Raw genomic sequence first — 25,066 nt, forward strand, 5'->3', positions numbered from 1 at the left:
GATGCAGTTCCTCAGAATCTCTAACTACTCAAAAATCTTAACATCCAATCTTACAGAAAATTTCTGACTTCTAAGGATAAATGAAAGCTAATTAATTATAATAATATTTATCTTGAAGAAGGAGACAAATATAAAACCCACCATTTAAGCTACTCTTGATCTTTGGAGGCTTGCTTTTTGGTTTTGGTTTTCAGAGTTTAGTACTGAAAGAAATGCTAGTCATGGCAACACTGAGCTTACCCTGGGATTATGTATGTTCTGTATCTTCTGTTGAATTCTGAGCCCCAGATTGAACAAAACAAGGGAGTTTGATAGTCCATTTCCATTGCTCTGTGAAATGAAAATTGAAACACAGATAGGTTGGACATGAAAGAAACAGAATATATTCAGTAAGCAGCTAAAGAGCATGCAGGGAATATGAAACATGGACCATCAGGCATAACAAACCTTGATTCATCCTAGACAGTTATATTAGCTTATTTTGTCTTGGTAGTGGGCAAATGGAAACTTGACCTTCTAGGTAATGGAAGATACTTTTCATGGAAACTGAACACATATTTCACATTGTTGATTATTTTACCTAACGATTCAATTTATCCAAGTAAAGTTGTCAGTTGTGAATGTTCCAATTTTTTTTTTTTTTTTTCTGAAAGATTCAACATTCAGTTGCTTCCTGGGGAATTCACAGTGAATTAATCATATTAATCACTGGGAGGCATTTCCATTTCCTAAAAGAGTGTGTTCCTAAGGACACATACTGTTTGTAGGAGATAACTTTGTGCTGAAGGCTACAGTGTGTAATACGAAAGTTAAACTGAGTAACAGTAAGTTAGTGACAGCGTGAAACAACCACACAAAGAGTCAAGGCATATCACAATCCCCAAGCAAATGAATCCTAGGGCAGTGACAATGTAATTAATGTCAGATTACCACAGACTGGGGAAGTTTTATCATGGTGAATGAAATACTCCTGATCTCCACCTGGAAATGATTTACAAAAGTACGACCCCAGGCACACACTTAGAAGTGTTGCTGGAAGATAATTTAATACTTATTTTGTGCTTTTGCTCTCCTCCCTGAACCACCATCATCCACCCCTGCCAGTTCTGGTATTTCTGAAGTTAATATTCCGAACACTTCCACTGTTGACATTTAAATGACTGGTGTTTCCAACAAGAAAATGAAATCAGCATGATTGCCATTCCTCTGTTTTTAGCATATCATGCAAACATTAGATACTGAATCAAAAAATAATAATAATAAAAAAGAACTGACAGTCAGAATATCAGCTACTTTTCACTGAAAATGAGTAATTCTTATTTAAACAAAAAAGATGTTATTTTCAATTCTTATTCAATTTTGTTGCTAAACTTTTTATAGTATATAAAACAGGAGAAAAGCACACTGTTAAAGCTATAACAGTCTGCAACTAATCAATCAGCCATTTGTTCTTTTAGAGAAAACACTCTCATCCCAAATTGATGGACTTGAGACCAAACTATTCAGTGAAAGCAATGCTATTGATTTATTGTGGTCGCAATTACTGTCTGGATGCACATGGGCTTATGCAAACCTGTTTGGGCTTCTTTTGCTGCATTTTGCATCACTGAGCTTTGACATGCACTGCATCCATTTGTTACAAGTGGCATACCAGTCTTTGGTTTCTATGTGCAAAGGTAAAAGACAACAGAAAGGTGTGCTTGTCTTGACTCAAGTTGCTGTGTGCCATGGTGACAGTGAAACTGAAGACAACTCAGCTCACTGCTCTGAAAACCTTACACCATTTCAAAACCTCCTGCAATACATTGGAGAGAAAAGCAAATTCACTTCTCTAGATTTGTTTCTTATGGATGAAGAGACTCTTGGCAACGTGAAGAGAAGCATCTGAGGGATATTATGGCTCAGTGATCACAAAGCAGCCTGATTCAATAGCCATTTTGGTCATTTATGCTGCAGTTCTTGTTTATACCACAGGAACACTGTTTCCACAGGCATCAGGGCAGCAGAACTCACTGACAGGAGATAGTTTCACTTCTGCCACTGAGGGGACTCTTCACTGGAAAGACAATCCACTGTTGCTTGTTCTGCTCTATTAGTCAAATCATGCCTTCATCTTCCTGAAGTTAAATATTTATTGAGAATCTAAGTATGATCCAATTTTCGATCCTTTACAAACAGCTTATTAAGGAAGGTGCTGTTCTTTTGTTCTCTGTAGATTAGCAACATATGGCTTCAGCCCTTGGAAATTACAGGAAGAGCCATACGACCACAATGGTTAGATCCTTCATGACAACTCAGTACTGCATGATGCAAAGCAGGATGGACTCTGTTGCTCTCCTCTCCTAACACTGTGCTTAGTCCTCCAACTGATTTAACTTACATTAGTGCTGATGATTCAGATATCTAAAGTAATTTTAAAGGCTGAGGGTGTCTTGTCTGACTTTCAAAAGCCACTCCAGAAATGTAGGGCTGCTGTAAGGTCTACATCATGTCTACCAATCTCATCTGAATGTTTTGAATACCAAGAGGTGTCAGAAGCAACACTAGGCAGCTATTCCAAGGCACCAGGATTACTCCCCAGGCAGTCAAACAAAAGCCTGGGTTAATGAGAGCAGAGGCTTTCAGTCACTTCCCCCTTCCTTCACTGTCAGTTTGGGATATGAATTTACTAAAGCAGTTCATATCAGGTGTCCTTCCATCCTGTGAAGATCTCCACAACTAGTTGAGTGTGCTTTTGCAGAAGTTCAATTTATCAGAGTGGTACAAAGGTGCTTTAAGTGCTGCTTAATTTAATGTAAAATCAGGAAAGTCTTCATGCTAAGTGTTTTGCATATAACTTTTGAAGCACAAAGGAATACTTTGCGAATGGACTGACTTAGAACAGGATTCAATGGTGTGATTTGTTTTGGTTTTGCTTGTTAGTTGTTTTTTTTTTGTTTTTTTGTTTTGTTTTGTTTTGTTTTGTTTTTGCTTTTTTAAAAAAAATCATGAAGCAGTATGATATCCTCTCTGGAGTAATTCATATTATGAAGTGGTAGATGTATACAACTCCACAAATAACATTATCTGATTAATGTTTGTAAGCGTGGAAGTCAAAGGGACATGGCCAACCTCATTTCAGCAGTCTGTGGGAATAGGAGAAGGAGGAACGACTGTAAACTGGAGCATAGGAAGTTCTGCACCAATACTGCAAAGCAACTTCATAGTGAGGGCGATGGAGCACTGGAACAGGCTGCCCAGGGAGGTTGTGGATTCTCCTTCTATGGAGATATTGAAGACCCGCCTGGATGCCTACTTGTGCAGCCTGCAGAAGGGAGCCTGCTTTGCAGGGGGGCTGGACTCAATGATCTCTAGAGGTCCCTTCCAGCCCCTACAATTCTGTGATGCTGTGATTATCTTGTCATTTCCTCAGGATCTCTAAGGGTATACAGGTTAGTAAAACTATCCTAAGTGGTACTTCAGGACTGCTTTCATTTCCCTGCAATACAGCAAAACCCCTGACTAAGTGTAACAATTAGAACAGTTGATCTCCCTTCAGCCATGTGTTTCTCAGACTGTATTTAGAAAGCACTCCTATGGAGAAAAGATTAGATAATATTATAATTATTGCAGTGCTTTCACAATGCTGAAGTCTCTCTGTGGTACTTGAAGTAAAAGTCTGAAACTTTTATTGCTCAAACCACCCCTGTATATAAAATATTTTATACAGTCAGTGATACAAATTTACACTTCTTGTTTGTTTTTAGTTTTCCTAAAGCAATTGAAACAACAGGGATAAACGATGCTTATCTAAAGCAAATGACTTAAGTTCTGGTGCTTTGATTGTCCTTAAGTAGCAGACAGATAAAGTGCTCTATTTTTGTTCTTGCTTAGCTAACAACGATGCCACAGAGGCTGCTAATCAAATTTGTCCTCAGCCCCAGCTTCAGCAACTGGTCAACTGTGGCCACTGCAAAGGGGAGTGGTATTCTGCTGCTGAACCAGTTATGCTTGGAGCACGCCCTGAGTAAACTGCTCTGCTTTCCTGGATACTTTATTTGAGGAAGAAGAAGCCAAAACATTCCAAGATCATTTGCCAAAATAACTGTTTAGTTCCTTTTTCACTGGAAACTTGCTAGATGGATATGGTGGTTGGGCTCAGAAAAGTGGAAACATGCCACTCTTGTGACATAAGGGAACGGAGAGTATGTGCTAAACTTTGTCAAGAAGCCTGGTCAAAGCCTCTGTAGGGAGCTGGCAGGACAGCACTGCAATCAGCCAGTGGAACCTGGGGAACATGTACTATGAGGGAGTGCACAATGCCTGATCCCTATCAGGATGTTTCTAACTACTTTTCTGGTTGGTCTGTGTACCATTTGTGTTTCTGAGGCCATCCCGCCACACGTTTAGCTGTGAACAGGAAATGTCAGTAAGGTTCTCTACACTTTGTTCTTTGATGGTGCCAGAACTTAGGAGGCTCTTGGGGGGGCATGTTACTATGTAGTTCTTGGTGTAGGGCAGACATGATTGTACACAGTGTGAGTGCTAACATGCAGATGTCCTGCAGGCCTTGGTGTACTTGTACAAAGTGGAGTTGTGGACCCACTGTGCAAAGGGGCATAAATCATGACTTCAATTCTTCTACAAGTAACACTAAATACAATTATTCTTTCCTTCCAATATTGAGTTTCCTGTGAAACTTCAGGTATATGCTTTTTATTAGAATCAGTACTTCTTGTTGGTAAGTCCATGGGAGATGTCTGTCACTCTGTGGAATTCTAATCACTTGATCCTCTCTTGTTGATCCTAGATACCTGGGGAGCCTCACAAGTGTGGCTAATGAACAACACATGCAGTGGTTGTGGGACTTCGGCGGGAGGAAGCCCTTTTGGATAGGCAAGTACATCAGCTGACAATAAAGTCTGTTTCCTCAGAAGCTCACAGTTTCTCTGCACTTTGGAAAGAAGAAACTGCAATAAGGGTTTAAGCCCAGGTTACAAATGTAGCATCATATTCTACTTTCTACGGCTTTTGGTATTTCAGATCAACTAAAAACCAAAACTCATCAATTACCTGGCTTTTTGTTTTTTATTTTTTGTATCAAAAGAAAAGTTTATCGAAGTTCACTACTGCTGAGGTACTTTTTTGCTTTGAAACCTTTCCCATTTTAAAGCTAGTTAGAAAATCAAAGATACCAACTTCAAAAACTGCAGTCAATTGGAATCATGTTTAATGGTATAATGATTCTATTAATCTGATGGAAATAGACTCCCCTGATGAGAATAAAGACTATAAACCCATTGTGTCAAATTTCTGATGGTAATCTCTTCTAGCTAAGAACGCAGTTCATAGTTGAAAATATGCCACCCATTTTGGTCTAAAGAACTCAGAAGCAAAGTGAAAATGCATGTTTTAAGATGTGTTAACTAATATGCTTTCAAAATGGTGAATAAAACTTACAAAGATCTGTAGGATTTTATTTTCAGATGGAATCTGGATGAGTCTGAAGCTATAAGATATTTTGTTTGGCTTCCTCAGTGTCAAAAGAGAAACTTGCGAGATGATAAGCATACAAGATATCAAAGAAAGAAAGGCAGTATTTTAGATCAGCCAACAATGAGGAAAAGGATATTTTCTTGTATTCAGATGAATCTAGTTGCCATACAGATATTCAAGTGTATTTTACTTGTATTCCTCCAGATGTTATTTTTTTCTTTCAGCATAATACTGTATGCCTTTAAACAGAAGGACAAAAAAACCATGCTTCCGTTGGCATAAGGCTGCAGAGATGATGAGTGTCACTTGTCATTTGTTCTTACTGATTTCACACAGGCTTGAATGACCAAGTCAATCCTGGACACTGGGAGTGGAACGGAGGAGAACCTGTTACCTACATAAACTGGAGAAGAGGCTCCAATCACTTTCCAAAGAGAGGCAACAACTGTGTAGTGGTGCAGAAAAGAGGAAAATGGCAAGCAACTGACTGCAGGAAGGCCAGACGGAACAGCTACATATGTTCAAGAAAGCTGTAAAAAATGGGGATCCTTGTGAAAGCATGTGAACATTCCTTTTTTTTCTGTCTTTCTGCAGACAAGTGAGGGTATGCAGATAGAAAACTATCTTAATTATCACCAAAAATTATTTTATATGCTGCCAGAGATGCAGATGCTTTGGACTCTTACCAAGAAATAGAGGTCAGTTGTAAACAGCAAGTTCTGGTCAAGGCTTTGATCTCTTTCCAAATACATCTATCTGTTACTTGATTCATTTGTGTTTTCACACTAAAGAACTAGGCCTGACAGCCTACATAAAATTTCTGTGTAAACATACTTATTATAAAAAAAAAAAAAAAGTAGCACATCAGTCAGTTTGTTTCAGTCTTAAAGATTGAATGTGGATTGGCTGATAGTTTAATGAAATTGCAATGAAAACTGCAGCTTTGTCCTACAGTCACAGAAAAAGAAAGACAGCTTGGGACCAAAATGAGGGCAGACTCTGCTGGCTGGCTATAAACAAGTTCTCTTGGGTGAGGATGGGAGAGACACTATCAGAATACTGGTGCTTCTTCTGTGGATGCCCAACCACAATGTTTTACAAAAAGAGTAACTGCAGAAGGGTTTACTGACAACATACCAACACGAGCAAAGCTTTTTTGTTACTTTTTTGGCCTTCCAAGAACAGTTTCAGATCCAAATGAATCTTTTCACACAGAGCTGCACGTTGTTTGACATTCTGACTAAAATCATGCAATGCTTTTTGGAGTTCCACGATGGTGGTATCATTTGTGCAATGTAATTAAATAATGTGGGCTCTCTAGATCTAATGCTATCTCAAAGAATGATTTACACATGCACACAAAATTAATACGGAAGCTTAATCCCAGAATAATATCATGGGATATTCAGTGATACATGAACATCAATAGGATTAGTATGTGTGTACAAGCCAGTGTAACTGTGAGAGGCACATTATATTAAAGCAGCTATGGATTTTCAAAAGTATTAATCTAAGTCCTTATTAGGGATTTGAGGTTTTTAAAAATAATAACTAAAAATCCAGATTTATTTCAGAGAAAGGCTTAAAAATCAGCATTAAACAGGAAGAAAAAAAAAAAAGCTAACCAGCTGCCTGTAACTTCCCATTTGGTAACACTTCGACCTATCAAAAGACTTGTTTTAGGACCTTCTTACTGCTAGCTTCAGAGTTAGAACAGAAACAAATCCTATGCTTCCTAAAAAAAAACCAATCAACTTCTCCCAAACATTCCCTCTGCCCAGCAGGAGTGTGTGACAGGTGGTGTGGCACAGCATATGGAGAATTTGCCCTGTTCCATGTGAACTCTCAGCCCTCCTGTCTGCCTGCCTGCTGCCAGCAGTTGATTCTGTCTATGCCCTCTGTAAGTTCATCAATTTGTCCAGCCTCTGAACCAATTGCATTTGTGCACCATTTCCAGCTCTGCTCTTTCTAAGGTTCCACAAAGTCTGGTGAGAGAACAGATGTAACAGAATCACCTCTCTAGGCTGAAGGATACCAATCTGGGTTGTATTTATCCCTCCTTCTTGTCTGTGGTATGTTAGAAGAGGCATGTCGGTAGCTGGACAGCCCTTCTATGTGGTGAGGACCTTTGTGAAGTTGCTATGGTAAATAAGCACAAGTGCATCACAAGTTTAGACATAAAACACTGTGGACAGAACCTTATCACCCTTAATGCCAATATCAACAGATACAACCTAATATATTTCCAGGACTTTTTAAAATTGTTGTTGTTATCTTTTTGCCAACCTTCTAGACACTTCTGTAGACACTAACACTTTTGCTTAAGGAGTTATACAAACCAATACATATATGCTAACTGTTTCTAGAATTCCCCAAGCCACATAGCTTCTGAGTACCTGTCCAAGTCTGTTTTTACTTTTCATAGTCTTCAATGAAAAAAAGTCAGTAAGAGTCCAGTAAAGCACATGTGGGATCTCTGATTGCGTTCTGGAATCACTGAGAAAAACTACTAAGAGAGCATGTTAAGACAACCAGAAACTTTTATTTCCTTATGGATTTCCTGCTGTGTTTATTGGTGCTATCTTTATGAAACTTACGAAGATTGTTTAAATACTTCTCATAATTACTTAATGAATGACCATAACAGAGAGGGAATTTTGGCCAGTGAGTTCTTGTTACTTGACAATGGCTAATGCCTAGACTGAGAAAAGAAAGATCTCAGGTTTTTGAAGAGGGGATAATTCTTCTATATTGTACCTTTCTTAAACTACCTAAAAGTGATTGAAGAATATGACACCTTCACTATGAAACAGATTATTACTTCTGCAAAATGTATGTGTTTACTTTTTTCATTAAATCTATAACACTGTATTCATTAATAAAGCTAAAACTTTTATATGATACCGCAAGGACATTTCTAACCTGAAATGCTCCAGAATTATTTTTCAGTACAACAAACTCTTCCAAGCATGCACTCATAATTTGTCCATCTTTAAAAATGAAATGTTTTTTGAGCAATTTTTGCATCTTTTATTAGAATACCTGAGTTTGAAGAAAACAACATACTCAGAACAGGGAAAGCATGAGTAAGTCACTTTTTTTTTTCTGGTGCATTAGGAAGATGATGTCTCTAAGAGGTTTAGGAAAGAAAGGGAATAAAATCCTAAAAAGTTACTGGGAACATTTTCAGTCTTCAATACTGTTTGAATTGGACTTTAAGTACACTCAGGGGGAAAAGGAGCATTCAGGGGATCAGCATAAACAGGGTAATTTTGAGAGGCTGTAAATGTGAATTCTGGTGTTCACCTGGATGTTCTGAATAAACATGAGAACTATTTCATTGGAACTATCTGTATGCCTTTTAAAAGCAACAGAATTAAGAGGCAATAGCTTAGTCTCTAGGCTGGCTTTTTACAAAGGGAAATGTAACGTGAGCTGCTTATTTGTCAGCTTCTTTTAACCACCTCCTCTCCCTGTTAAACGTCTTATCTATTGACCAACTGCAAACAAGTTTGACAGCTGTGTAAAACATTGCTAGGCAATTGGCCCCTGACGCACTTTCCAAATCAATGTTTTCTGATCTGAATTCTTGTGCTTTTACACTACTGAAATCTTGCAGTGAGTGGAGTAATCCTGGAACTGGTGTAAAGACCTCTCTTCGTCCCCCAAATTCAGCCAAACACGGGGAGACTAAGATTCATTAACTTAGGAACAAGCTGTGTGAGTGTGTTATTACCCACTCCACAGAGATAAAGCTTTAATTTGGAAAAAAATCTGTGAAGCTTTTCAGATCTCTTTTGTGCACGCTTAAACTTAATGAATGCATTCAAGTCTTTACTCATTCTAAAATTATAAAAATAGATTAACTGAGTAAGTATTGTGCTTCTGCCTTATTTATATCACAAGACTGGTGCTATCCTAATGACTGTATTCAGAATGCTATATGTATTGTTACACTTTTGTAATGTATGCTTATGATTTTGTAATGCTAATACACAACTGAAACATATTATTTTGGTGAAAGTACATTTCTTTAGCTTCCTTCCTTGCGCAGAGGGTTGCCTTCTTCTTTCATTAGCTAGTGATAAAAAAACCATAGTGTTGAGAACAGCAGAAATGTACTTGCACAATATACTTATTTACTTTGTGATATTTCTGAATTCTGTCTCTTCTTTTGTATGAGCGTTTTCCTGAATTAGTCTGTCAGGCACATTTGTATCATGAACAAACTATATTTTTAAGAGAAAATACTGGGATGTTACTTTCAGAAGTAAATTTAGGGAAGTTGTGAGCAAATATGCAAGAGGAAGAATGAATTCAAAGAATTCAAAAAAGTGAAGAATTCATAAAAGCCAGTCCATAAAATTTTAATATGATTCTTCATTTAAACTGTAATGTAGAAAAAAAGTTATTGTTCCCAAGTAACCTCCAGTCACCCTTGTGAAAGAAACGTAGATTTCACTTCTCTTTTATTACAAGAAGCAATGCTCCTTGTAATCATCTTTGACATCTCTGCTACTCTACCGCCACTGCTTAACTACTATTTGTTTATTTTTGTAGAGCTGAGAAGTCAGCAGAAGTCTAGAAATATGATCTCTAAATAACTGGATCTAAACAGAATAAAGAAAAGGATACTATTATCATGCATACAGACAAAAATTTCAGAAAAGTCTTCATGCATTTTAACACTAATAAAATAAAGCATACATGCATCTTTTCTGTTGGCTTATGCTAAAAACATTTTTTTTGTTGTTTTGTCAAAGTGAATCACCATAGCTGTTACAAGTTATTCATGGTAATCCAAGAAGGAAGGCATGTTTTCCTGAAGAATGAACTCCCTTTGGCTTACAGTCCTATGGCATAACAAGCTAAGGCAATCAAGCATCTGTCAAATATGGCCCCTCAACCTGAACTTAGAATTTGGTATGCTCTCAATTACTTGGTAATATGTACTGGTATGATTCAGGAAGTGCTTCAGAGGTGGGTACCTGCCCCAGATCTTCCAAGTTGAGAATTAGAACTGTCTATTTCTGTTAAAGCAATGAGTCAACACATAAAATACAAACAAATTTAACCCAGCTCTGCTGGAGACAAGCTGAACATTTTGCATCTAAATTGTAGCGACAGTTTTAAACTTGGATTCTAGCTCTGTTTGTGTAGCATAGAGAATGGAAAATGTGAATGGAAAGGTATAAAATCAGGGAAGAAAGAAATAGCATAATGGAGGACTTTGAACAGTGAAAAGGTGAAGTTCATAATGTACAGTACCCAGGTTGAACGTACAAAATTAAGCAGATTTATTGTCTGTTCTTTCATATTATACCTCATAAAAGCCTTTTGGTTTCATAATTGTAACTTCCCCACGAGGCCTGTATGTGATCTGTTTCCTTGAAACTCAGTAAAATAAAGACCACAGATGGCTTTCTTTGATAAGTGCAATAATTGGAAAATAAACCGCATAGTTCATTAGTTCTGAGGTCTTCGTATGGGCTCTGTAAAAGATATATCTGGATACAAGTTTGTCTGCATAGAATGTGTTTCTAAAATGATAGGATATTGAACTATAAAATATAAAATCCATTTTAATGATTTAATCATCAATCATGCTATGATGAGATTATTTAGCTCAACAGAAGGCAAGTAATTCAAACCCTGCCTAAGAATTATTTTTAGGCATCAACTGGCAGTGCAACTAATTACTCAGTTTATGTCCATAATGACTGGATAAACTCCAGCTCTGAAACAAATGAATAATACCACTTTGCATTTCCATGGCACTTATCATCTATAGACCTGACAGTGTTTTAAAAAATGGGCAAACATTCATGGTGACTATTTCTAGTGAAAGCAGAATGTCCTGAATGAAATGTGACTATGAAGACAAATCAAAGCCTGCTTGAAAGACACTGCTCCATTTAGCCACAAGTTTCAGCAACCAAAACACAGTGAAAACATGTGCTATGCTTACATGAAAGGGTAATCAGGCAGGAAAACAAGTTTTTATAAAGGATACTTTGTACAAAAAGGGTTGCTTTTTGTAGAAATCTGAGGTCAGCAGTATGTGGGATATAATTATAATGTGCCCAGTTCAGACTGTTGTCAGTTATTAATCTATGCAGTTGATGTCAATACAAAGAGACATATAAATACTCACTATTTTTAACTTCAGAATGATTGTCCTAACTCACTTTCTGAGCTGGAATGCCCTCCTGTAGTGCAAGCAGACTCATGGAGGAATGCTTGCAGGAGATGCTAAGGACAGATCCCACTACCTGCATGGTTATGCACACAGGTGACTCCAATGCAGCTTTAGTCTGTGTGCAAATATAGAACAAACTGCATCCTGATGTATTAGGACCCATTTTGTCCCAAATTTGTCCTTTGAAAAATATCTACAGCTTGGTACTGAACTGAGTACTGGCCCTAGTGGAACTAGAGCTGGCACACAGCTTTTGGCTCCAAGATGATCATTAGGTAAAGAAGAAAATTCAGGAGCTGGCTTAAACTAGAGGAGATCAGAGCTCTGTTTTCTGATTTTAGGTTGCAGAGTGATTTGTTATGCATTATTTTGCTTGAGCCATCTTTCTTGTTATATGATGCAGGATATAGGATAGAACAGCACAGCAAAAGCAACATCTAAACATACGCTCCTAATCCAGAAGTGTGCCCTTGTGGGTGAGAAGGCTAACCAAGTATTCTTGTGTGCGTTAAAAATAAGCACAACCAGCAGGTCGAGGGAGGTGATCTCCCCCTTCTATTCTGCTCTGGTGAGGCCACATCTGGAGTACTGCGCCCAGTTCTGGGCTCCTCAGTTCAAGAAACACAGATAACTTCTAAAGAGAGTCCAGCAGAGGGCCACAAAGATGAGTAGGAGCCTGGAGCATGTTCTGTACGAGGAAAGGCTGAGAGGCCTGCGGCTTTTCAGCCTGGAGAAGACTGAGAGGCAATCTTATCAATGCTTACAAACATCTAGTGGGCAGGAATCAAGTGGATGGTGCCAGGCTCTTTTTTGATGGTGCCCAGCAACACAACAAATGGTAAGGGGTACAATCTGAAACACAATAAGTTCCATAAAAACATGAGAAAAACTTCTTCACCTTGAGGGTGACAGAGCACTGGAACGTGTTGCCCAGAGGTTGTGGTGTCTCCTTCTCTTGAGATAATCAAAATCCAACCAGATGCCTTCTTGTGTGAACTACTGTAGGGAACCTGCTTTAACAGTGGGTTGGACTCAATGATCTCCAGAAGTCCCTTCAAGCCCCTGTGATTCTGTGGTTCTGTGACTCTGTGATATGCATCTTACTAAGTTATTATGCATTCCTTGCTAACATTTGCACTGCACCAGTAACCCACACCATTTAACTTCAGATATACACCTGTCCGGAACATTCATTCCATTTCAATTTTTACCCAGCTGTTGGCAGTAGAATCCTTATATTATTTGCATCATACTTGCTGCTTGTAATCTGGTTTATTCTTTGCAAAGGGCTGTAGGAAGAACCATCCATATGCTGCAGTAATAAAATCATTTCACTCTTATTCATGCTACAATAAGAAGCTTCCAGCAGAAACTAAGTTGGCACCATGCCATGCCTCAACCACGTAATAAAAAATGCCTTATATGTATGCTTTTTCTTTCAGGTAGGTTAGGGTAAAATTTAACCAAGAATTAAGAAGTCTGCTCTCTTTTACCTTGAAGTTGATGGGATTTTTTTTTCAGAAAGTTTTGAAAAGGGGCAAATTGGGCCCTTTGGGCACTTCGTGATCATATCTGTAAAGATACGTGTGAGATACGTAAGTGAAGTTTTACGTATATAGATAAAATTTAACACAGGCATTACAGGGTCAAGACCATAGGTGACTTTATTCAAATAGAGAGCTGGTACACCACTTGATTAGATTTGGTAAAAAGACACTTCTGACAAAGGAAGTGAAAAACAGCTTAAGAGTAAACAAATAACTTTTTTCGTATTGCTCTAATCCAGAAGCAATAATATTTAAACTGTTTTACTGAGTTTTATGAAGCAAAGAGCTAAAAATTGATACGTACTGTTTTAAACAATAAAATCTGTGTTTGAAAGACATTAACAGACATGTCAACCCCTTCTGTGTCAGTATAATACAAGACACAAGGTCCAGTATCATCTCTGTCTTGTAACGTTCTAACAACTACAATACTAAGAAAAAAAAAAGACAAAATGTCCAAAGGTAATGTAAACTGTGCCCATAGCAAGGGATTTGGTCCTTTCCAAACCAAGCCATTCTACGATTCTGTGATTCCTTGAATAATTCTGGACTACTACCAACCTTTACCAAATACAAGGAATTTTAGATCCAAATGTCATTTATATCAGCTAGACTTGTTGGGCAATGAAAATAGGATGTGAGGATTCAAACTGCAATTTTAGGCTTCTTAATTAACTATCTACAATCATTTGTACAATTCACTGTTTTTCTTGACTCACTGCTTTTACTCCCTTATACTGCAAGTGCTTATATAGATATGATGCAAGGACATTTTGGAGGCATGCTTCACAGGTGGTCTTGTTGCAGATGCCAAGATTTCCTACAATTTCACTTTTAACAGCTGTGTGAGAATCTTCCATCCCAGGGCACACCTGAGATTTCAGGAAGGCACCAAACTCAAGGCAGAATTAAATTTCTCTGGGCAGAAGCTACAGGGCAATAACATTTGTGGCTGACAGCCAATAAGATCATTCCACTGAGTTCAAAGCACAAATACACTCATAAATCTGGTACAGACTAGCTCAGTTTTCAAATTAATAAATGAATTAACTACAGACTTAAAAGAGTCTACTGAGATTGAGTCTTTCCAGTAGAAAAGGGAATATGTAAAGAATAGAGTACTGAAGTTGCAAGTTATCTGAATTTTTTTAGTGTTTTTGGATTGAGAACAACGTTCGAGAAGTTTATTGAAAGTATCTTTTTCCCACTACTTACTTCCCTAAGTATGCTGTACTAACATACCTCTTTTTTTCACACATGATGTAAAGCATAGCTTATCAAAATGCGGCCTTCACTTTAGGCTAGATAGTTGTTATAAATGTGACTCATGCAAGTCTAGAATAATAAAATACATCATTTCTAAAGTATTTCACTTAAATCCTCGTTTTGTTTGCCGACTTTACTGCCTGCCTGTAATAAGGTGACTGAGCAGGAAGTAGAAGTGTTATTTTTGAAAATCTAGCGTGCTGCTTCGAAAATAGAAACTTATTCTGATTTGGTGGGTATTTCTGCACTCCAGTATCAGCCAAACGCCTGCAGAAGAGGTCAATCTAGGGCTAGTGCTCTCTGCCGGGTTCCTCTGGGTATACAAGCACAAATCTGCCAGTTTGCAGCAGTGCTGATGCAGCCCTTGAATCATATTCCAAACCCTAAAGAACAAAATTAGAAGCAGCTTTTGAAAACACAAACTGATTGACATCTCTACATCCAGCGTCATGTTTTAGAAAACATCAGTCAGTTTGCCTTTTCCTGTTGCGATGAAATAATCCTCCCTGTTTTGACAGTCTCTAGCTTTGTGGAATGGAAAGTCAAAATAAACAATGCAGACCACATTGAACATGCTAATACACAACCTCAAATACTTCTGTAATTCCTAGGCCTCAGCCAGACGGCTTATCCAAACATTTCCTCCTGTTGACTCTCTCTGTCTCCCACGCCATCCTGGGCTACTAGATTTTAGATAGGAACTTCTAATACACATTATACAGATTGAAAACAATTTCATTAGCACAAGCTCCACTATCGTAATTGTAATCTTCAGTAAATTAATGCAATTAACCACACTAGGGTCTCCTCTGAGCTGTCCCCTCCTCTCAGCACACAAACCCAAGCAGACAACAGGCTCTTGTATAAAGCTAGCACACAGTGCTCTCTGGAACATTAGCAGGTCTATAGCATTAACAGGATCATGTCACTGCTTCACCTTCAGCTGCTAATGCTCCTGTGTCTTGGAGCCACAGAGCCACAGTCAGACTCACAGCAAAGGAAAAGAAGGCCACTTCAGCGCCTTTTCTATTTAGACAGAAATCTACTTGAAAGCCAGAGTTTTCATGAGCTGCTGGGGGAAAACCCAGTAGGTGTTAAGGAAACACAGGAAGAGCCAAGCTTTTTTATAGCATTTCCACAGACAGCAGGAGACAGTCAGAAGCAAGGGGAGAAAAAAATGTCCAGATTCATCCTTCCTAATGCAGAACTCTATCCACACCAAGATCTGAGAACCTGGGCAGCACCCAGAGAGATCACTCCTGTGGAAAACTTCTCTCCATCCCACTACTCCAGTAAAATGGAGGTTGAATCTCCCTATAGGAAAGATGCCAAAAAATTCTGGGACCATTTCGTGTTAAGGAAGAATTCAGCTTCTGAAGAGGTTGTTCTGCCAATCAAGACCAATGAAATGCACCAAGAAACCTGCAGAACCCTGCCTTTTTCCCAGGTAAGAACAGGTCCTCTCCCCTGCCTCTTATAATCAGCAATCTAAGATACATGGGTTAGTTTGTTTGCTAAGATACAGGGCCACTTCAGAATATGCAACATTAACCCCCAAGAAAGATTCAGTACTATCTTAGATTTATGTATCACCACTACTATTGTGAATTTCACTCTGCTTTCTGTTTCAGAGTGTTGCTCATGAGAACTGTGAGAAGGTGATCGTCCAGAATAATCTATGTTTTGGCAAGTGTAGTTCCTTTCATGTTCCTGGTCCAGATGATCGCCTTTATACCTTTTGTTCTAAATGCCTGCCCACCAAGTTTTCCATGAAGCGCTTGGATCTGAACTGCACCAGTTCTGTCCCAGTGGTTAAAAAAGTCATGATTGTGGAAGAGTGTAACTGTGAGACTCAGAAGATAGCAGATCCTCTGCTTGGATCTCTACAGTCAGATTTTCTTGGAAACGAACCTGAGCACAATTAACTCATTCAAGGTAACTCTGAAGTCCCAGATCATAAGGATTTGTCAAGAAAAGAAAAGAAAAAAAAAATCAGTGAGACAAAGCTTTCATCATACAGTTACACCATAATATTAAAGATATAGACTTTCTGTTTAAACTGCACCTCTGCTTCGACAACAACTTTACTTAAAATTTAACAGACATATCCTTACTCAAGATTATGTGGTTTATGGGTAGAGCCTTATTTTAGCAAGATAAATCTTAAAAAGTTTTCCATCCTTCCTATACCTAACATCTTAGCACATTAGGAAACAACAGCAGAAGAACTAATGTGATTTATTTGTGCAAAAACCTAAAGGACTAGATAGTTTATGCTGTGTTTACTTGCTGAGAATGCCACTGTTGTTCTATTGGTAACACAAAGAAGGCTTTAGTCTCTTCACTGCAAAAACAGGTTTGTTTTTATATCATGAGAGTGACTGGATAATTTAAAATATAAATGGACGGAAGGCAGAAAGAGAGCTGTGAAGAGTTCCTCTGATTGTTCCCAGCTGGAGTTCACTTTCCAGTAAAACTAACACACCTGACAGCTTACACACTTAAGATAATGGTTGCAAATGGTGTTTTGTCATAAAACTACTTACTCTCCTTTTATAAATCTGCAGTTGCTCTGCATTTATTTTTATTGAAAGTTTAACATAGTAGAAGTAGGAAACAAAGCAGGTCTACTTCCACCAGAAATTAATGGATAGTTATTACTGTTATTTAAGTTCACTTTAGAAAGGCAACAAACATTTTCTATGTGATTAATTTCAAGGTTGACAGTGACAGCAAGAACAGTTTAAGTAATGTTCTCAACAGTTAAACTGAAGAAGATGTGTATCTGTGATAGCAAAACAGCAAAATAGTTTTAGAAAGCTTTTTATTGGGAAAGGTCTGATTCCAGTCCTTACCAGCACAGCACCAGTGGCTGTTAGCTGACTGCTCGCTTTCCAGTTGCTTCTCCCTGGGTTTGTCTTGCAGCCCTAACATATCAGACATGGATCAGCTTCCAGAAACCAGACTTCATCCTGTGTATAATCCAGCTCCTGTAATCTGCTGGGAATATTGTTCCAGTGCTATTGCCAAACTATCAGACTTTTGTTCCTGTTACGGAACTATCTGCACCTCTTTCTTTGGGTATTGGAAATAAGTATTGATACAGCTGGTCAATTCAAGGTACATGATCCCTTTGACTGCACAGTGAGCAGAAGTGTCATAGTATCCTGTCAAAAACATACGTTCACCGTGGCTTCATAATGCAAGACCCATGTTTAATTTTTATAGAAAAGAGCATCTGAGTGATAACCTGGTATAGAGTCTGAACTGCTGCCAAGAGTTGCTTGCACATTACTTGCAGTGAATGAACTGAACAATAGTATACAGACACCTAGACACCTTTAAATATAAAGAAAACTGTTTTTAAATAATAAAAATTGCATATTAAAACTGAGCAAAGTTTTCGGTCTGTCCTTTTGCACTGAGGACTAACAAGTGAAACTTATATGTCTCTTTGTATGTTATGGTATGATATATAATGTCATTTCAAATAACAAGCTGTTACTGTTTTGTGATCCCTGTATCAAATGCATTATATACAGTAAATATTTATTTTAACCTACTTTAACATTTGTTCTATCTTTATTATACTGATCAATATCCTCAGGATGCCAGCTAATGAAGTGAACTAGCACCCAGATTCAAAAATGGGCTATCACGTTAGACTGAGAGGAGGATGAGTAAGCTGAGGTTATGAATGAAGAAAAAATGTTTTTCTAAAAGGCAGTACCAGCTAGGAACCACATCACCTTAGAGAACAAAGTAGTTCTGAACAAGTAATGCAGTGTTTTACAGTAGCAATTTCTCCTTACTGGGCACATCCAGATGCACAGCCAAAAACCGGTGCTTGGTTAAATAATGCTGTATGCAAGTGGAAAAGCTAAGAGAGTTCACTGTCTCACCTCAAGGTTCAAACCTCAGTACCTTATCAAACCTTTCGAGTTGTGATTACTAACACTCAATTTTAATAAAGCCTAAACACACAAAAAAATGAAGTTCCTAATTTTTTTTTCTATCTTTATTCCTAAGTCTATTATTTAACCCTAAGAAGTTAAATTTTCAGAGTTTTCTATCACTAATGTTTTAAAGCTGCATGCATATATAGGAATCTTTGCATTTTCTTCTTCAAGAGAATCATCTGAAGGACCTATACTTCCAATAAGATCACAAGACAATTAAAATGAAAAATCCTTTAGTCTCATAATTTTGACAAGGTTAACTCCTAAACTGTGACTTTTCCACATAAAAATGGCAGAACTGAGGTTACATTTTGGACTGTAAAGCATTCAACCTAGTTTTTAAAGCTCTTTCTGTATGCTGATGATTATTGTAATCAAAGAAATCTATTCATGTAAGGAGCCTGCCGGACTGGATTCTTAGTATGAATTTGCACAGCTTTAAAGTAGGTGAAAAGAGGTAATGACAGCTGTAGTAATTGCTAATTAGATTAGTGCTGTAGTTTTTTTGGATGAATGTTTAATTAACCCAGCAATGACTGGTTGCATGTAATTAGCACGGCATCCTGCAAAATCAAGAATGTGTTAATTGGATCAGATTTCTCAGCCTTTAAAATTTCTTATTAGGAGTAACCTGTGCCTAGAGGCTAACAGGATTTTGTTCTCTCAGCACAGCTACGAAGGTCTCTGCTAGTATAATGATGTGGGTCAAAAAGGTGAGGATTTACGCTCTTATCAATATATGGGTTCATACTGTGGTAATGCTATTACAGCAGTAAGCCTGCATGACTTCTGTCTAGCTGCATCCATTCAGAAGCTGTATGCTTCATGTAATGAAAGTTTTTCCCACTGCAACTGATTATGGTGGAAGTGTTTCTAGTGCAAACCAACTTCACAGTGCAACGCTATAGTTATCAAACTGTCTGAACTTCTGCATTTTTGCTATTTATTTAAGCTACCAGACATTTTCCAAACACATTCAGAATTATGTTCTTTACCTTGGAAATAACTGAGGAAAGGCACTGTTTATTCTTACTGCCTGAGGAAAGTGTACCTTCGCTATACGCTATTCTCCTGTGTGAGGATTTCATCAGACCGGCATTAATGCCTGTAATTACATCAAACACCAGAGGGTAGCTCTTAATGAATTTCACCCCACCATAGTTTCCAGGAAACCGTCTCAGAAGCTGCCCTCAGTACTTTATGCTTGGTACTTTGTCCACCACGCTTATGAAATATTCACAGCTAACATCATGGCTGTCAGCTAACAAGCTTTAGCATGTTTTACTGACAGGTGGTGAAATCTCATCTCCCAGACTTCCTAGCTCCTCACAGCAATAGCAAGACAATGAGATTCCTTGCTCTTTGGGAGAACCCCTTGCCAGTCTCTACAACTGCATAATCACATTGTGCGGGGGAATTGGGAGCATGTGCTGTGCAGGAGGGTGCAAGGGAAGTGGAGTGGGGTTGAGCATACCTGGGTCCTCCATCAGCAAGCCTGCATTTTGAGACTTTGCCTGGAAACAGCAAACATATGCTGATAGTGAATTACAAATAATTTACATTTGATATTTTGCTAACCTAACTCCTTGAATATCTGGTAGGCAGCTACCAACTCCTGCTCCCTTGAAGGCTCACCCTGGCAGCTGTCAGCCTTTACTTTGCTCAAATGAGAAAGAATGGGGACAAGATAAGCAAGTTTGCACTTAGCCCACTGCAAGAATATTGCCAAAAATTATCCCTGCTGAGAACAAAGTCATCCTGTCTACAGAGCCTCATGTTCTATGGTACCAGCAAAATGCATTTCAACTCAAATAATGAAAAATGGACCAAAATCTACTATTAATTAAAAAAAAAAAAAAAAAGGCAAAAAAGAAAAAAAAAGAGGCATTTTTGTTTTGTTGGTTTAGGGTTTTGCTATTACCAGCTATTTACATAGTTTGGAAGCTCATTCAAACTCACTTTGATACAGAGGCATTTGACCATCCCATCATCCTGCCTGGGCTTCCAGCAGTAAACCCTGGAGAGAGAGAGAAGTTAAAAGAGCTAATGCCCAAACCTCTACAGCAGGACATGTTGGCAGAAGAGCTCCTTGTGCCTTTAGACTAAATTAGACTACTGCTTTGTCTACTTCTATGGTAGCCCCCATGTAACCTCTCTGGGCTGGTTGAAATCAGTAGATTTCACCACATTTACCACTGAGGCAGATGGATCAGAAAGCGTACCCTGCCTTTGATTTCTGTGGTAATTAGGTTGAAGAGAGAGAGAGTAAATGGAGTTCAACAGCAATTTTCCTTTAAACTGACTAATGATTCATCCTCAGGATGTGACATTAGGGCTGACAAAACTTCTGGGCCAGGATCAGGACTGATCTCATTTCACTGTGGCGTGTCATTAATGCAGACTGCTGTTATGTATCAGAAATGTGGTCCTTCATGACAGAAAGAATTTGTCTCTGATTCTAAAGCTAACAAGAGCCTTGGATCCATGTTAGCAAGGTTTACTCTGAAGTAAGCAACAGAAGTGGTGCCAAAGAAGAAAACTGGCAGTAACAAACTGCACAATTTAGAAGGATCCAGGAAAGCAGGGACTACTGAGAAGGTGAATTTCTCAACCCGAGAGATAGAGACAACCTTCTGCACATTGATCAAAGGGCACAACTGGGCACAAAATGAATCCTGAAACACAGCCTCATGAAGCAAGGGACTTGTAAGCAGTAGGAATGCAGGGAGTCATGGTGCATACTTCTCTCCTGCATGTGTGCTCCATAACAGAGCATCAGCTGTTACCGCACATGGCTTGATTTTAGCATGCTGATTTAATGTTTACAGAGTGCCAATAAAATTTTTATGATGACAGCTGGTGGGTCCTGTGGTAATTTATAAACAGCAACAACAACACAACACAGACATCAGAAACTCCAAGAGGGATTCTACACTACTGTGCAATATTCAGCACTAAAGAATATGGGTATTTTTCTAATTTTGCAGATTTTAATAGTCTCTGTGTAATACATCCACTTTATGTAAAGTCAGTACTATGCAGTGAGTATTTCACCTAGGTAACTTCTTTTCTTCAGAATGGAGTTCGCTATAAAGACTCATCATTATCTATCACAGACTCCAAAATCAAAATGTCTGTATTTGCTACTCTGGTAAAAGTGTCATGTAATTTCTGTGTTTGAGTCTTTAAGTTAAATTGGTACACCAAGCACATGACTGCTTGCTTTTCTTCCTGCACTGTGCTTCCCCAGAAGAAATACAAACAAATGGAAACAGATGTGCTCACTACTGAACTCGAGCAGATTACTGCCTTTATTCCACAGTCTGTTTACTATGAAAATCCAGGAGTAGAAAAGAGTAAAACACAACCTGTCTGATGAGACTACAGATCCAATGCCTGGCCACTACCAGTACGCCATGACAGATCTGCAAACAGCTGGCATCTGACTAGATGACGACATTATTTGATTATTTTTCATTCCACAGGAAACTTTCATCTGTCATACTTTCCCTCTTTATTTATTTTTCCATTGTATTTCCCAAGTCCTTACTTCCCTATCATGATTTTTTTCCCATCTGCATTTAGTCTTCAAAAAGTGTTTTCACAAACCACATATTACGCCTCTCACATATAAATTCGCATGCACAATTTGTAATGGAATGGAGGCTACTTTTTTTTTTTTTTTGTTACAATGACTTTTCCAGTGATTCTCTTACCCATGTTTTCAGCGTTCCAACTCATCACCCTGTTTCCAGTACCTTGCTCCTGCAGCCATACCTAGCTAGCAGCTCCTGAGGCAGCCCTGTTCCCTGATGTACTAGGCAGGCTCACTTAGTTCACGTTCCAGACCGGTTTCTGCTATGAGTCCGTATTTTCAGATTAGAGCAACTTTGGCTTGAAATATTAACAGCTGTCTTCTACGGCACAAGAAAGTGGCCACTGAAAGAAAAGAATTAGGACAAGGGCCAAAATCATAATGAATCATAGAACGGCCTGGGTTGAAAAGGACCACAAGGATCATCTAGTTTCAACCCCCTGCTATGTGCAGGGTCATCAACCATCAGACCAGGCTGCCCAGAGCCACATCCAGCCTGGCCCTGAATGCCCCCAGGGATGAATGCTTGAAATCTGCCCGAACACCAACTGACTTCAGATGTTGGGTGCTCTGTTTTCTTCTTTTGGAAGAACCTGCCAGTACTAAGGAAGAGCTTTCGGCATCAGTGATGACCACCGCTCTACTCTTCACCCGATTCTGTGCAAGAAAAGCACAGCAAGGCAAGAGCCAACAGTTTCCAGAGGAAACCAGACCGCTCAGCAGATGGGGCTGCCCTGAGGTTGCCAGGAGATCGCATCAGCGATGGGTGCTCCAGGCGTGAGTCCCAGATGGGAGCACTGAAATCACCTTCCATTACAAGCTGTCTGCAGCTCTGAGCCATTGCTAATTGCTCTCCGGGCAGAACTCACTGCTAAAAACAACAACAACAAAATCGCTTCTGCGGCCACACACCACAGCCGCCTCGAGCAGGAACGAAGGCAGACCCGCGGAACGCGCGCGCCCTGGGCGGACCCACAGCGACCCGCGCGCATGCGCGGCCGGGCGCGCGGAAGCGGAAGGTGGCGCTCCCGGCTCGCTGCTGCGGCGGGCGCCGTTCGGGAGCGTGGGAGCGGCCGAGCCGGCCCCCGGCGGTTGCTATGGAGAGCGGGGGAAAGGGGGGAGCGTGACCGTGGCCCCTCCCTTCTTCCTCCCGGCCTCGCCCTACGGTTGGTTCCGCCTCGTGCCCAGGGCGGGGAGGGGGGCGAGGGGTCCGGCGGGGGAGGCGGTGGGCTGCTGCGGGACGCGGGGGGGGAGGGAAACGCGGTGCCTTTAGCCTTCTTCGTTTGCACGCTTTCATTTTTTCTCTCTGTTAGTTAGCAAATTGCAGGTCTTCAGACTGAGGTTCTGCTGAAGTAGCGTTTGCTACCTTTGGTCAGCGCCGGGCTAAGGCGCTTGTCTTGTGTTGGTGATGTGGGGGTGCGATGAGTGCGTGCTGGCAGCACGAACAGCGGTGGTGCTCGGCAGTCCTTGCGTGGATGTGCTCGCAGAAACACCTTGCAGGGCTCTGTCTGCAACAGAGGATGGCTGGGAGTGTCATGGCTCCCTGCCCGGTAGCTGCATCGCAACGAGGTCTTCACAGCCAGCGGTTGTATCCGTGCGGGATGCTGGCCGTGGCAGAAGTACAGTGCTGTGTGTACGGGCTGCTCAGGTGCTGAAGACCCGTGAAAAACAGTGCTATTTGTTGTCTGACACAGCTCTTCACAAAAAATAAAAATAAAAAATGACTTAAACGTGTAGCTGAGAAATGATTCAGTCATTTGCTGTAAGTCCGTTCTTTTTCTTTTTTTGCCTGGTAAAGCATAGTTTTATTTTTTGTAATAGCTGCTTTAGGCAGTAGCTCTTCAGCCAAGTGCAGAAGACTTCAGGAAAGTTTTAGATGCAAAACCACAGGTGAAGGCACAAGTTGGCAGACCACATTGGTTGCTGCATCCTTGATTTTGCTACCGCACATGGAATGTATAGCAAGTAATATATGTAGCAATGAAGTTGGTGAGGGGTCTGGGGCACAGGCCTTGTGAGAAGTGGCTGAGGGAGCTGGGATTGTTCAGTCTGGAGAAGAGGAGGCTCAGGGGAGACCTTACAGCTCCCTGTAACTACCTGAAGGGAGGTTGTAGTGAGCTGGAGGTCAGCCTCTTCTGTATAACAAGCAATAGGACTAGAGGGAATGGCCTCAAGTTGTGCATGGGGAGATTCAGGCCGGATGTTAGGAAAAAGGTCTTCTCTGAAAGAGAGGTTAAGTGCTGGAATGGGCTGCTCATGGAGGCGGTGGAGTCACTGACTCTGGAGGTGTTCAAGGAACGTTTAGGTGCTGTGTTGAGGGACATGGTTTATTGGGAACTATTGGTAATAAGTGGACGGTTGGACTGGATGATCTTGTCAGTCTTTTCCAACCTTAGTGATTCTACAATTGTAAGTTTCTACTTTCTGTTCCTATTTAAAGTGCTTAGAAAACACTCTTTTCAGGAAGTGGTGCTTTTCCTCCCTTAAATATGTGCTTTATAGAACATAGCCTTGCTCGGTTTGTGTGAGTTCTACAAACTGTACTTCACAGTGAACCATACCAAGAAATATTAATCCATGTAGACATTTGTTGGAGCATTTGTGGAGAAAAGTTCTGGGGAAGTGAGATTTTGCAAGTCTTAGTTTCCATACTGAAGTAGAAGGATTTTTTTTGTGTGTGCATGTGAATCTTGTATTCACACAAGTCTGTTATTTCAATTCTGGTTTGTGCGTAGATTTCTCTTTTTTAGGGGGGGGGATGACATTCTGCCTTCCTGTTTTAGGTTGTGGGCTCATTATTCAGCAGATATCAAGTCAGAGTTCATACTGAAGGTTATAGTACTGAGCAAATACTATGTTTATGACAGTGTTAACTGAACTGGGGAGAAGGAAGAGGGTTAAGAAAATGCTCTTTATGCATCCCCTAATAAATGTATTTTTTGGAAGTTAAAGAATAATTTTTGATCCCATAGGAAGGAGTCAGCCATCTTTTGACAAACTTTTGACAATCTTTTTGCAGCCACAG

At 39.7% G+C, this 25,066-nt stretch overlaps 3 protein-coding genes and 1 long non-coding RNA gene across 7 annotated transcripts in view; 3 read left to right on the forward strand and 1 right to left on the reverse strand.

The window, feature by feature from the left end:
- Positions 1–10,925, forward strand: part of FREM1 (FRAS1 related extracellular matrix 1) — a 60,003-nt gene extending 49,078 nt beyond the window's left edge. The window contains exons 35-36 of the mRNA XM_031609967.2: positions 4,790–4,875; positions 5,812–10,925. Coding sequence (XP_031465827.2) covers positions 4,790–4,875; positions 5,812–6,011 — 286 coding nt within the window. The 3' untranslated portion in view covers positions 6,012–10,925. The remainder of the gene's footprint in view (positions 1–4,789; positions 4,876–5,811) is intronic.
- Positions 10,926–15,304: 4,379 nt separating this feature from the next.
- CER1 (cerberus 1, DAN family BMP antagonist) lies at positions 15,305–17,051 on the forward strand. Its single transcript, XM_031609966.2, has 2 exons — positions 15,305–15,934; positions 16,119–17,051. Exons 1-2 carry the CDS (start codon positions 15,410–15,412, stop codon positions 16,410–16,412), a joined length of 819 nt encoding a protein of 272 aa, XP_031465826.2. The 5' UTR covers positions 15,305–15,409; the 3' UTR covers positions 16,413–17,051.
- A 3,362-nt stretch (positions 17,052–20,413) lies between these two features.
- LOC149913022 (uncharacterized) lies at positions 20,414–22,982 on the reverse strand. The gene is made up of 3 exons (XR_016462003.1): positions 22,849–22,982; positions 22,163–22,385; positions 20,414–20,463 (listed from the first exon to the last, which is right to left on the reverse strand). It is a non-coding gene; the product is annotated as an uncharacterized LOC149913022 (long non-coding RNA).
- Positions 22,983–23,063: 81 nt separating this feature from the next.
- The window catches only part of ZDHHC21 (zDHHC palmitoyltransferase 21), a 45,891-nt gene continuing 43,888 nt past the window's right edge, over positions 23,064–25,066 (forward strand). For 3 of the 4 annotated variants that reach the window (XM_090131354.1, XM_090131356.1, XM_090131357.1), the window contains exon 1: positions 23,263–24,450. The gene's annotated coding sequence lies outside the window, so the exon portion shown is untranslated. Of the gene's footprint in view, positions 23,208–23,262; positions 24,451–25,066 lie in introns of those variants that run through there. The other variant, XM_031609951.2, reaches the window with a different exon arrangement.

This window comes from Phasianus colchicus, chromosome Z, assembly GCF_987193195.1.
Source record: "Phasianus colchicus chromosome Z, bPhaCol1.hap1.1, whole genome shotgun sequence".
Classification (NCBI taxonomy): domain Eukaryota; kingdom Metazoa; phylum Chordata; class Aves; order Galliformes; family Phasianidae; genus Phasianus; species Phasianus colchicus.

What these genes read in the sequence shown, in the direction of transcription:
- CER1 (XM_031609966.2), top strand. Translation starts at nt 15,410, where the DNA reads ATGTCACTGCTTCACCTTCAGCTGCTAATGCTCCTGTGTCTTGGAGCC. An exon ending in GAACCCTGCCTTTTTCCCAG is followed by an intron (nt 15,935 to 16,118) that starts GTAAGAACAGGT and finishes TTTCTGTTTCAG; the next exon opens with AGTGTTGCTCATGAGAACTG.